The sequence below is a fragment of the Lycium barbarum genome, chromosome 10, assembly GCF_019175385.1.
Source record: "Lycium barbarum isolate Lr01 chromosome 10, ASM1917538v2, whole genome shotgun sequence".
Classification (NCBI taxonomy): domain Eukaryota; kingdom Viridiplantae; phylum Streptophyta; class Magnoliopsida; order Solanales; family Solanaceae; genus Lycium; species Lycium barbarum.
In genome coordinates this window covers 112044070-112058337 of record NC_083346.1, presented here as the reverse complement: position 1 = coordinate 112058337, position 14268 = coordinate 112044070, and the positions used below count along the sequence as shown (strand labels likewise).

The following is a 14268-nucleotide window of genomic DNA, read 5'->3' as shown; positions in this document are numbered from 1 at the left end:
TCCGTTTTCCAATTTTTGAAAAAAAAAATTGTGGGCCCATATAGCCTGATGGATTCACTGCCACATGCGTATCAACCCATTAGAGGGAGCAAATGGAATTATTGTACAGCAACATACTTAAAATACAAAAGTGCTTAGAAAATCAAACAATTAAATCAATAATAATGGATTTATTTCCACATGCGTATCAACCCATTAGTGGGAGCAAATGAAATTATTGTACAGCAACATACTTAAAATACTTTTTAAAAAAAAAGTGTGGTCCCCATATTAAACACCAACCAATATTAAAAAAAAAAAAAAACACCAACCAATTTTTTTTATTTTTAAAAAGAGGTAAATAAAGTGGAACCCACCATCTCCAAACTCACGGGAAAAAAAAGGTGGACTCCATATTAATAAAATCAAGCAATATAAAAAAAAATGAATCCCATATTAAAAAAACAAACAATGTCAAAAAAAAGAGTGCAGACTTTGTATTCGTAGCAAACACTAATATAATAAAGTTTTAGATACGGAGTACAAACTACAATGTTATATTAATCTTGTTTTGAACATAGTATTCCATATTGACAAAATCAAGCAATATATATAAAAAAAAAAAAAAAAAAAAAAAAGTGAATCCCATATTAAAAAAACAAACAATGTAAAAAAAAAAAAGTGCAGACTTTGTATTCATAGCAAACACTAATATAATAAAGTTTTAGATACGGAGCACGAACTATAATGTTATATTAATCGTGTTTCGAACATAGTATATATATATATATAAATAGTGCAAACTAATAATGTTCAAAAGGGTGGGGCCCATACTAAACAACACCAAGCAATATACAAAAAATTAATAAAAAAAAACTATATAAAGCATAGATTTAGACCCATGCTTCGTCGTCCGTTGTCCCTTAAAAAAAAAGGGGGAGTGGGCCCCATACTAAATAACACCGAACAAAAAAAAAAGGAAGAAAAAAAATGGAACTCACCATCTCCAAACTCATGGGAAAAAAAAAAAGTGGACCCCATATTATCAAAATCAAGCAATATCAAAAAAAAAAAAGTGAACCACATATTAAAAAAATATAATGTTTTAAAAAAAAGTGCAGACTTTATATTCGTAGCAAACACTAATATAATAAAGTTTTAGATACGGATCACAAACTACAATGTTATAGTAATCGTGTTTTGAACCTAGTATATGTATATATATATATATATATATATATATTATATGCATAAAAATAGTACAAACTAATAATGCCAAAAAAAAGTGCACCCCATAAAGGGTGGACCCCATACTAAACGACATCAAACAATATAAAAAAAAAGTGGATCCCACCATCTCCAAACTCACGGTAAAAAAAAGTGGACCCCATATTAACAAAATCAAGTAATATAAAAAAAAAAAGTGAACCCCATATTAAAAAAAAAATAATGTAAAAAAAAAAGTGTTGTTGACACCCAATTTTGTTCCTCCCTTATTTAATTCTATTCACTCGGGCTTCTAAATTTACTAAAGAACTAAATACTTTATTTTCACTACTATTATTTTTTCACTACTCTTATTTTTAAACATTACGAGCATTACTTTATCACAAATTTTTAATGTTCGTCATCGTTTCATTTTCGGGTTTGGAATCGCCAAATTAATTACAAAACAACACTTTGTTAAACCCTCATTTTTTTACATATTAATTGTCTTCATATAGTATATATTGTGCTAGTTGTTAAATTAGAAGCCCAAAAGTAATTAAATAAATGAAGAATGACCATATTTTCAGCCAAACGACTGAACCCAATCTGTATGAAGTCTAAATTATATCAGCCCACACTCTAATCCCTTAACCTTTCAGCCCATTACCCACCTCCTTCATAATTTAACCGTCCGGCCCAAATAATTCGGCCCCATTATCTACCACCCGACCGGCCCACCCTTTTGTTCTTCTACCCTAAACCTAATGAAACAAAAAAGGAGCCTAAGGAAAACAAGATGGCCGCACAGCCCCCTCTCTCTCTCATCTCTTCTCTTTTGAAAAAAAAAAGGGGCTCCATTTTTCAACAATGGCAGATTCTTGTCGCCCCACTTTCGTGCAATCTTCCTTATTTTCGTGCTATCTTCAACGCTCCGGTCAACAAAAATGGCAACAAAAAAAAAATACTTTCCCATTTTTTTTCCGAAACAAACCAACTTTAATGATTCGATTCTTGACTTCCAAACGGCTCCTTGAACTTTGTTTGGAGCCAAAATCTCACGTTCAAAAAGAAACCCTAACCTTTTCCTATAAATACATCTCTAGTTCTTACCCGAAGGGGGACGGGGGGAGGGGGAGACACGAATATGTTATCTCAATACAGTCTTTAGCTTCCCTTTGTTTTAATCTGGTTTTGAACTTTAAAAATCAGGAAAACACTTTTTTGTTGAAACATGAGAATTGTGACGAAAGATTAAATTCTTGAGTAGTCGATTAACTTTCATCGTTGCTCCGCAAGAACTTTAACTACGACAGAGGTGCTTTAATTTTTTTTTTACTCGAGTTTCGAATCTGTCAATACGAGAATAGATTCGAGACCTCGACGCCCCATTTCACTGCACCCGAAAAAGGTCGTTACTGCTCTCCTTTTGCATTTTACCCTGTTCCAAGAATATTTGTATGTGGTAGTAGTTTTCTTTCATCTTATTATTAGATACTATGAAGTAGTTATCGATTTTGTTTTGCCCGTCCGCTTTGTATCATGTTCCGAGTATAAAATCTTATCCTTTTGTTCAAAATATTTCCTGGTTAAAAGACGTGTATTAGGATTTTCTTTGAGTAGTAAGAATTTAGTTTTGGAGTATGTGTAAGAATTTATTCAAAATAGGAACCATGTTCATACTACATAACTATAGGGAATATTTCTAGTCAAGTATCCCTTGTATCATATGTCAAAGAGTCGTGATTTAAATTTCCCTCAAGTGTCTCATTCAACTGCACAATCTTTTATCGGGGAATACGTTCTGGTTTGCTAGCCAGCAAGTTCTTTTATCTTTTACTTATTTGAGAAATTATGATTACTAGGATTTGCATGGTTAAAAGTAAATCACAAGTCTTCTTAGAGACTTCATTTAAAAAATGCTCATCCATTTAGAAAAATGATTAAAAGAGATATGTTTGTCGCCTTCAATAATAGCTGAAGCTACGACCTTCTAACCTTGCTGCTAAAACAATAGAAGCCCTATCTTTTTTTTTAAATCCTGAATGATGAATTAGTTGAAACTTGCTTGTCTCATTTTAAAGTGTGATTCAACGTGTTATTCGGCAGTCATATTTGGAGGTGTCTATTTTTTTTCAGAAATTATATCTACTTTTGTGTCTATCACCACTAGTCGTATCCGTTTTATTTGATATCCTGAATCTGTGCAAAAAAACAAGATGTCGTCTTCATATATTTTAACGTTAGAAGCACGTTATGATCTATTACTTAGAAATCCGCATTCTTTGGTTCGTTGATTTCTGATTGAGAATAAGATCTTCTCCCTGAATTTGTTATTTCTTCTTTTTACATGTACACATTGGAGCAAATGGAGTCTTAATTCGGGACTCACTCAAAAATAGAGTTCTAGAATTGAGACCCGGTGTTAATACATTATCCGTGCATGGAGTCGACATCTGTCCTTATTCCTTAATCTCATCCTACAACAAGAAAGCGATGAAATTCGCTTGGAGCTCGCCCATGGCGATTTCCTTTTCTCCTTTTCTTTTATTTTTGTCTTTTCACTCTGTTTATTATGTCGTTTGAATGTGCGTTGAATAATTTCGTTGGGTGCGTGTTTGATATTTTGATACTTGATATGATGATTTAAGATTAGCATGAGACTAACTTTTAAATGTAGAATTGGGCCAATCGAGTTTGCTAAAAAATCAAGTCCAACGTCAAAGGCATTCACATAATATAATTTTTTTCTTCTTCAAAACATCACAAATTTTACACTAATGTTGGATCATTTTGAGAGATAAAAGGCAAACTAATTACGTGGGTAACTTCTTCACTTTAATTTTTTCCTACACCTGAAACGTGTATGTGTTAAAAACTTTTACATATTTGAACTAATAGCATCTCATAGGGCTTACTTTTAAACAACACTTAGAATCCTCTTTCATGCAAATTACTATAGTTTCTATAAATCTCTTTTTAATAACATTATTATATTTAAAACTTCACCGATACTTACAAAACTGTTTTTTTTTCTTTTCTATAACATTACATTTACACTTAGCCTAACTAATCGTAAGTCTGGTCGGTTAACCATTGTTAATGGGTCTTAAAGGATGCCTAATACCTCCTTTTAGACTAATTGAACCCTTACCTAGAATCTTAAGTTTCGCAGACTTTAAATAGAGCTAACTTTAAAAATAACTTTAATAAATTTAGGTGTCCTAATTCACCATAAAATAATTAGGTGGTGACTCCTTAAAACAAACAAACAAAAAATAGAAATCTCCAATACGTCGTACTCTAATTTTAACTCTCCGGGGTAAAAAAAGGGGTGTGACAAGTGCAGACTTTGTATTCGTAGTAAACACTAATATAATAAAGTTTTAAATACGGAGTATAAACTACAATGTTATATTAATCATGTTTTGAACATAGTATATATATATATATAGTGCAAATTAATAATGTCAAAAAAAAGTGCACCCCCTATTAAAAAATCAAAAAATATTCATGTAATTTCCAATGTATCTTATTAAGTCAATAATGATGAATTCATTACCACGTGCGAGTCAATCCATGAAATTGCTTTTCTTCAAAAGGTTAAGTAGTCAAACCATTTTTTTTATATATATTAGCCTGAGATCTAATCTAGATATTAAACTATTGTATTTGCTATTCCGCCATGTCATTTATTTGTTATGTTTACTAAAATAAATATACTTAAAATATTTATATTTTAAAATAAGATAGAATTTAATTCTTTTTTTATTTTTATTCTTACTCTAATAAATTTGAAAAGAAATTAATGTCGTAAAAAAAAATATATATCAAATGCAGATCAAATAATGAATAAGGTAAATTAGTCAAATTATAATTCTAATCGACGTTTTCTTAAAAAACCATGCAAAAGACAACATGACAAGTAAAATGAGCTAAATCGAGAATATTTACTAAAAATTAAAAAATAGTATTTCTTCGTTTATATAAAAAATAAATTTCTACTTTGTTTCGTTTTAAACATGTAAAATTAATTTAATAATTTGAATTAGAATTGTCCAAATCAAAATTTGATAAAAAATAATAAGTATTTTACACTTTTAAATTAATCGAATTAAAATTGAAAAGTATCAACTGATACTTAAATATTGGTATTGTTTTATCTCAAACAGAAGAAAATAGTTTCCTTTTAAACAAGTCTTCTCTTTTAAAAAATATTAATAAATTTGCTGATTTTGTGTTCATTGCAAACATTAATATAATAAAATTTTAGATACGGAGCACAAACTATAATGTTATATTAATCGTGTTTTGAACATAATATATACTTTATATATATATATATATATATATATATATATATATATATATATATATTATCACTATTCAAAAACAACTACATACACATAAATGCACTATAATCTAAAGTGTTGGGCCCGTGCATAGCACGGGCATAGGCCGTCTAGTACTTGTAATATTCTTCTGTGCTTCTATGCAATTATGCAAGGACAAAAACACCCTCAATCTTATGTAAAGATAGACATTGGTCCTTTGGAATTTGGAAATATCATGTTAAGCCTATGTTAATATTTTGTTGAACAATATGATGTCTCTTCATTTTTTTCTTATTTTTCTATTTGCATTTTGCTTTGGACTTGAGAATAAGCAATAGGCCTAATTCTAAGTGTTGGATTTTGGGCCGTGGGTCGCATATGGGCTGATCCGACCCGTGCAAAAGAAATAAGGATAAGAGCAGTTAAACCAAAACTTTACAGTAGAAAAGTTATTACTCCACACGTTGATTTTTTCTTTTTAAAAGTGAGCATATCATTTTATAGTGGTGTGGAAATTTTTTCCTCTTTCTAAGAAGAAAATCAACGCTCATTTCCTCTTCATAAAAGAAAGAATTCTTCCCTTGTTCTTCCATAAAACACACAAAAGGAAAAAGCATTTAGTTCGTGATTAAACGTTGTTTCCTAGTGCATTGAAGTTCGATTAGGGGTAACTTTTTTGGTGGTGAGTTCAACTATTTTTCCGCTGCATTGTTAACTGTAGGTACATGATTGTTGTTCTCGCCCCTCAATTTAATTATAACACTAAGTTGATATATTATCTTTGTTGGAACTTTAACATACATTTATTTTCTATAATTATAACACTCACTTGTGTTACAAGTCTATATATATATATCTCATTATAAGACTTGATCTTTAATAGTTATTTGGATTGTATATACATTGTGTATATTTATCAGATCTATTGGCTTAAATCATATAATATGAAAACAAACAAGAAAAAGAAAAATTCTTTTTGTTTAGATACATGATATGAGAGCAAACCATCGCCGATTAAGACAAATTACCTGATTTCAGGTAGAGTTAGAGTTACCATGTATTTTATATTGGTGGAAGGTAGCAAATATGCGGTGGAATAATTGATGTGCACGATAGCTAATTTGGACGCCGTCATTATCTGAAGAAAAAAGGTACTCCTTCTGTTTCATTTTATGTGACAGTGTTTAACTATGTAAAAAGTTTAACAAATGAAGAAAGACTTTTGAGACTTGTTCTATTAAATTTGCCACGACATATTTGTGTCTCTAAAATCATGTCATTAAAAATAACATGAGAAGTTTGAAGTCTTTTTTTTTTTGTCAACTATGTTATTCTTAAAATTCCACATAAAATAGTATATTGGCAAAACTAGCCGAAGAATTAATAAGTGGCAAATTCAAATTTGATGACCTTTTTTCTTTTTAGGTTTCCCACCATGTCCATTATTACCAGCTTTGAGGTCCATTCAATTCGGATTCACACAGAGAAGTCCCGTTCACCAATTACGATTTCATTTTCAACGCTCAACTTCTAAATTTTTAATTAAGAAAGAAGATATACTTTATCACCCCTTACAACCTTTGGTGATATATTTGGTGACCTAAATGTAGGCAAAGTGATAAGAAGTTGAACCCAAACTAGTGAAGGGTAGTTATGTCATTTCACATCACCATGAGTAAATTACAAACCACCTCTAATTATGGTGCCGTTTGACCATAAACATTATTCACTTTTTTTCCGGAATTAGCCCTTGGCCATGAAAATTCCGGATACAACTTGAAGTTGTATTCCGGAATACCAAAAACTCAAAAAACTTATTTTTCATTTTTTTTTATATTTTTTTACAACTACATTTCACCAAAAACTACAATTTCAAAAATTATGGCAAAACACAACTCCAATTCCAAAATTTTCAAAAAAAAAAAAGTTAAATATTTTTTGATATTTATGGCCAAACGGCACCTATATCTCTCAGGGCTCGTTTGGTACGAAGGATAAACATAAATAATTCTGGGATAAAAATTTAGTAATTTTTTATCCCTTGTTTGATTAGTAATCATGGGATAAGTTATTCCAGGAGTAAAAATAGTACTGAGTTAACTTATACCTTTTAGAGGGTGAAATAAGTTATCCTGGGATAAAAAAAAAAAACCTCTTCTTTTTAAAAATTATCCAATATATAATACTTTTAGTCCAACATACCAAACAGTCAATAAAAAATATCTCCAAAATAACTAATCTCAACCTAACTTATCCTAACATAATTAATTTCGGCATAACTTATTCCAATGTAATTTGTTTTTAATCAAACGACCCCTTACTGCTAATAATAAAAACGGCAGTTGGATTCTTCATTACAAGCCTCCCATAATTATGATGTCTCCATTTCATATATCCACTGTCTTCTTCTTAATCTCTCTAATTCTCCAATTAATCCTGACCGTTCATTCATATAATTTACCATTGGAAGATACTAGTACTCTACACGTAAAGCCAGGTTCATCGTTCAAGATAGCTATTTTTGCAGACTTGCATTTCGGAGAAGACACGTGGACTGATTGGGGGCCACGTCAAGATGTGAACTCCATTAATGTTATGTCTACTGTACTCGACCAAGAACATCCTGGTGACTGACGATAGTATCCACATTTTTATTAAATTTTAGCTAACTAATATTTCCTCTGTTTAATTTTACTGAATGTATTTGATTGGACACGTACGATGGTGAAGCTTAAATGGAGAAATATGGTCACTGAATATGTGAGTATTTATTTAGTCGACCCCATTTGTTTGGGACCGAGACATAGTTCTTGATGGCTTGATGCTATAGTTGTTGATGCTGCTTTTGATTAATGGGGCACGAAATTTAAAAAAAAAAAAAAGACGGTTGAAACTTGTAATGCCACTTTTTCAATTTGTTTTTCTTAATTTTTTTAGTCTATTTAAAAAAGAATGTCTCCTTTTTTTTTGACAACTTCTTAAAGTTTTTTTTTTTAAATTTATTTGTCCTACATTCTTTTTTAATCCGTTCAAAACGAATGTCTTCCTTCTTTTTTGACAACTTCTTAATGCCTCTTTTTCAATTTATTTGTCTTACATTTTTTTAGTCCGATTTCAAAAAGAATGTCTCCTTTTTTTGGCAGTTTCTTAAGGCTTCTTTTTCAATTTATTTATCTTCCTTTCTTTTTAGCCCATTTAAAAAAGAATGTCTTTTTTCTTTTTTGGCAATTTTTTAATTTTAACTCTCCTTTTTAGTCCATTTAAAAAAGAATGTCTTTTTTCTTTTTTGGCAACTTTTTAATTTTAACTCTCCGCATGACATATTTAAGACTATAAGATTAAAGGACATTTTGGTATATTCTACATAATTTTAATATAAGACGATAAGATTTAAAAATCTTTTTTACTTTATTAAACTCCGTTCAAATCAAAATCAGACAAACAAGTGGAAATGTAGGGAGTAGTATTAAATATGTTATGATAGTTTAGCCCTCAAGGGTATGACCTAGTGGTCAAAAGAGACAAAACTGCAAAATGTTAGGTAATTTCTTCTCAGGATAGAGTTATCCGATACCTGTACTGGTGGGAGGTAGTAGGTATTAGTGGAATTAGTCGAGGTACGCGTAAGATGGCCCAGACACCACGGTCGTAAAAAATATGTTATGACATTTTTGTGGCAGTAAAATGAGAATATAGAAAGGAATCAATTTGTAAGAGCAAATTAAAAGTAAGGAATATCATCGAGAATGGAACTAAGAGAGTATATATTTATGTTTGGAGGGGGGTTTGGGGGGGGGGGGGGGGGAGGTTGAGGGACTTAGGTTTTAGACTTATATTTGAAAAAATGAAATAATTAGTGTTAAGTGACATATGTGTTGTATGATTACTTGGAGTAATGAAGCTTATTGAGTGTAATTTGATAAAATGTTACCCCATAAGTCTATATATATATGTATCAATTCCTTTTATTTAGTAACATGAGATACAGATTAAAAAATAACTCAGTTATTCTTCTTGTTATTTGTTTTATTTAGTTACTATATTGTGATATTAATTTCTTATATTAAGTCAGATAAATTAATGCTAGTGATGGAGTCTTACTGAGACTTCTTCAGAAAAATCTATGATCACTTACCTCTATATCGCTTCACTTGCTTGTGTGTTACATTAGTAATGCTGTCCCTTTACTTCAAAGTGAAGTCCTTGATGTAGCTGAACATGATTATGATGGCAACTTATATGATAGCCACAAATTTTCGCATATAATTGCAATTGCAATTGAAATTCTTTTGACTAACAGATTTTCATTGTTTGTGAATAATCTTTGCAATTATGTATACTCTATTTCCACTGGTCTCATCCATCAAGACAAGTACTTTTTAAGTACGGCATGTGGAGTTAAGATGTTGAGTGAAAATTCATATAGGTGCACCAACATGTTAGGGACTGAGTCGTAGTTGCTGTTGAAAGTTTAGTAACGTTTACGTAGATATATATGTTGTGTCTATAGCGTCGGGTTCGCTTGAACTCTTAGCATGTTTGCTACATCCGCCTCTAGGCACATGGAAGTAAGATGTTCTTCACTAATCGGCATACTATCTGGATGCTTGTCTAATTCAAGATTTTTGTTGCAGACTTTGTAGTTTATCTAGGCGATATCGTTACAGCCAACAACATACCAATACAAAATGCAAGTTTATATTGGGATCAAGCAATCTCTCCGACCAAAAACAGGGGAATTCCATGGGCTAGCGTGTTTGGAAACCACGACGATATGCCATTTGAGTGGCCAATGGATTGGTTTTCATCGACCGGAATTCCTCCACTTCATTGTCCGGGAAATGCTTCCTGCCCCGGTGAATCTGAAGGTACGAAGATGAGCTCATGTCGCATAAACAGAGATGTAAAGTTAATACTTCATTTGTTGAGATTTCACTTGCTTTCCATTTTGTAAATAGCATGTATTTTTAAATGTTGATTTTATCCTATGTTTTCTCTGACTTAGAGAAAGTAGATTGAAAATGCCAGAAGATTAATCATTGTTTTCGGATTGAAATGGTATTATTGGCTTATTACATCTCTTTACTTTGTTATGAAAGGACCTTTTTGTCACTTTAAGGGTCAGTTTACAATATTATGTTTCTATACTAGAGATGGGTTTCATACAAAGAGAACTTTTGGATGAGTGGGATTAGACTAAAAGTAGGATACTTGTTGAGGAACTTCTGCATAAGCTTGATATTTTTTAGAATATCTTGATAAACTTGAATAAGCATTTCACAACACTTGTGCAAGGGAACTTGGACCTTGACATGCTAATGCTTCTAGCTGGTAGGAGTATTAGGAGGCGAAGGTTTGAGCTTCAAGGGCAAAAAAGTGATTGGAACTGATATATTGATATGAATAGGAGATGAACACATTTTCTTACTCAAAACGTTTTCCTAAAGATCTGTGTCCAAAGTGTTTCCGACTATGTTCTTAAACCGTCGGCAAGGGATGACCTGCAATCAGTCATAAAATACATGCATTTCTTAGATTGTGCTTGTGATTCTCACCGTGAGGCTATGTCAAAGGCAGGTGTCACACAAACTTTTGGACAAGTGGGATCGATCCCTTGTAAAATTAGCTAATACTTGTTTGTTATGTTAACTATATCAGTCAAACTTGAATGAACAATCTTGTAGAACTTATGAAAGTGTTATAGTGCATAACCTTGAATGTTGACATGCACATTTTCTCCAAGTGGATTTGGTTGAAAGAAAGATAATTCTTTTTGCTGTTAAGATATGATTTTGAATAAAATTGCTCAATTCAGGAAAGTTTCTATTTCAGGGGGCAAAAGTTGCAGCTTCAAGGGCACAACGCGTTTGGAGCTGATGATGAATGAACTAAAGATGAATAATTTATCTTACTCGAAATCCGGTCCTAAAGATCTATGGCCAAGTGTTTCGAACTATGTCCTTAAACTTTCATCTACGAATGACCCTGAATTAGTCATAGCATATATGTATTTCTTAGATTCTGGTGGTGGTTCATATCCTGAGGTCATATCAAATGCCCAAGCGGAATGGTTAAACCACACATCTCAAGAGATCAATCCTACCTCAAGGTAATCCAATTTCGAGTTTTAATGTCTATATTTCGTGTTTGAATTTCTTTCCCCCACAAGTGTCATACACCACACACATCTTATTAGATTAGAGTTCAGGTAACAGTCCAATTCATCATATTGACGCAAAGAAATGATGCAAGTATTTTATAATTCTATTCTTTCTTGGATGTTACTGATAGAAGTGGAATAAAAAGCAGGCAGAAAGCATGTAGAGTGAGCAGCAATTTGCTCTTTTTGTTTATATACTTGTCAATGCAATGAATCAAAGTATGTCTTATATTATACTTTATCATTTGGAGTAATATTAAACGTATAAGGACATTGAACAGGGTGCCTGAGATAATATTTTGGCATATACCAAGCCAAGCTTATAAGACGGTTGCTCCAAGATTTTATTCACATAAGCACTGTATTGGCTCAATGTTCGTGGAGAAAGTCGCTGCTCAAGAAGCTGAAATGGGGATGATGAAGCTTCTTGAACAAAGGTCTTCTGTGAAGGTAAAGGACTGAAGAGCTCAGTTTTTCATCTTCTACATTCTAATTGATTTGCCCCTGATCTCTGTCTCTTTTTTCCCTGGGGAAAGATTTATTCATCTACATACACCTGCTAAGCATTCCTGAATAATCAAAGACAGGCTTATAAGTTGGATAAATTAGATGCATTAAGAGTTAAATTCATACGCTCTCGAGTGGCTGAATAGTGCATGGAAAAGATTCTTTACTTGGATAGGAGCTTCTTAAAAGAACAGATGAATACATTCAATTGTTAACACTACTTACTCCCGGTGAGTCATGAAAAAAGAGAGCAACAACTAAGAACTTATTTTGGTATTTTCATTATGTAAGTTGAACCAAAGCTACATATAATACTTATTTGTTGCTTCTACTTAAGATGAAAATTTCTGGGAAGACAGATGTTTATGCTGTCGTTCTGTCTGAAAAATTTAGAAGTCTTAATGATATAGTTCTTTCGGATGGTGTCAGGCTGTGTTTGTAGGTCATAACCATGGATTGGACTGGTGTTGCCCATACAAGAATATATGGTTATGTTATGCTCGCCACTCAGGCTATGGAGGTTATGGAAACTGGCCGAGGGGAGCTAGGATTCTGGAGATAACTCAGCAACCATTTTCTTTAAAGTCATGGATTCGAATGGAAGATGGTTGTGTGCACAGTGAAGTCTTATTGAGCTCGTCTGCAAGAAAGGAGTGATCAATGGAGTTCTTCCCGGAGATCAACCCAAAACAATGAAGTGCTGCTCGGTTTCTTGGAGATCAAATACATCAAGGAGGTCCACATCATTCTAAATTAGAGAAAAACATTGTGTCTGCCCTCGAATTACAGAGAACTTTGAAGAGATCGATGAACCGAGGGAATATATGCACAAAGTTGTACTAACAAATATTCATCAATAAAATTATTTTTCGTCATATTTTGTTTGTATTGTGGTTTATTATCATTCAAGTCTTAGACTTGAATTTTTGTGTTGTCATTGATGTCTGATATTAATTAAGCTACTCTAATTCCAAACCAATTGCAGTACCTAAGCTATCGTTTAACACATCACCGTTCCATAGATATGGGGGAACTTACAAGAAGTCCATAGACTAGGGAGATCAAGCAACTCGTCGGGAATAAGACATAACTTCTGGTTTTTTCTTTTTATCTCAGAAATTTATCGCAAACAATCACTTCATTCGCTATTCTTTTGTGACAATATGTTCTGGATATAGTATTAAGTATATATCGTTAAAAGATTATCAGCTACATATAACTTGAGTTGAAGGAAGTGGATGCGCCAACTCCTGCTGCTACTTTTAGTTTACATGTATCTCGACTATTTGAGAGCATAGAAAATGTGTTTGTTTGGTGATATAATTAAGTTACGCGTAAGCTGATCCGGATTCATCCTTATAAACAAAAAAAGGGGCCAGAATGTGCATGTTACTAGCCTACAAGTTTCTAGGACAGGGTAAGTGAGTCAATATAAAAAGGCAAAAAATATCTGTTGGTCTTGACAGAGTTAGAGAGGGACCTCTATAATGAGTACAAGCACAAGTTATAATAATGATAGCTACTTTCACTTATTTATTTTGCTTTTTTATAATAATAACTTTCTGCGCTAAAATCCATGCTTAGATATCCCCTTTAATCATTACATTTTCCTAATTTGTGCAAGGCTCCATGGTCCCAAATTCCCAATGTTGAACTTGGATGATGTATTTTGATTTTAAAGATAGTCAATTGATTTTTATTTTATTGTAAATTATTAAAGTAATTTTATAATGAAAAAGTCATTTACTGTGATGAATCATATAAAGTTACTGAGTAACTTTTGTAATAGAACAATTATTTAAATTTGCCACAATAATTCTTTGTTTCTCCTCGTAACATTACATGATACTTAGAAAAGTTGAGTGACTTTTAGTTGAGTGACTTTTTGGTTACCTTAAAAGAGGAGTCATGAGATGAATGAAATTCCTTCACCCTAAACTAGATATTTCGAGTTTGACCCCTGAAAATAGAAAAATCCGTGATAGAAAGCACTTTCCCTTTTAAATGGGTGCTACGCGGTGAAAATCATAATTATCAAGATAATTATAATGAAAATGACGTTTTGGTTATAGAAAATAGTTT

General features: G+C 32.0%; 1 protein-coding gene across 1 annotated transcript; it reads left to right on the top strand.

Annotated features, from left to right (window-relative positions):
- Positions 1 to 7839: 7839 nt before the first annotated feature.
- On the top strand, positions 7840 to 13150 carry LOC132615863 (probable inactive purple acid phosphatase 16). The gene is made up of 5 exons (XM_060330457.1): positions 7840 to 8145; positions 10154 to 10387; positions 11352 to 11628; positions 11961 to 12129; positions 12616 to 13150. The coding sequence occupies exons 1-5, from the start codon at positions 7893 to 7895 to the stop codon at positions 12841 to 12843; spliced, it is 1161 nt and encodes a 386-aa protein (XP_060186440.1). The 5' UTR covers positions 7840 to 7892; the 3' UTR covers positions 12844 to 13150.
- The last annotated feature ends 1118 nt before the right edge of the window (positions 13151 to 14268 follow it).

Bases quoted from the DNA above. Each gene is read 5' to 3' on its own strand.
- LOC132615863 (XM_060330457.1), top strand. From the start codon at position 7,893: ATGATGTCTCCATTTCATATATCCACTGTCTTCTTCTTAATCTCTCTA. The intron at 10,388-11,351 runs GTACGAAGATGA...TTTCTATTTCAG, and splicing joins CTGCCCCGGTGAATCTGAAG to GGGGCAAAAGTTGCAGCTTC. The intron at 11,629-11,960 runs GTAATCCAATTT...GACATTGAACAG, and splicing joins GAGATCAATCCTACCTCAAG to GGTGCCTGAGATAATATTTT.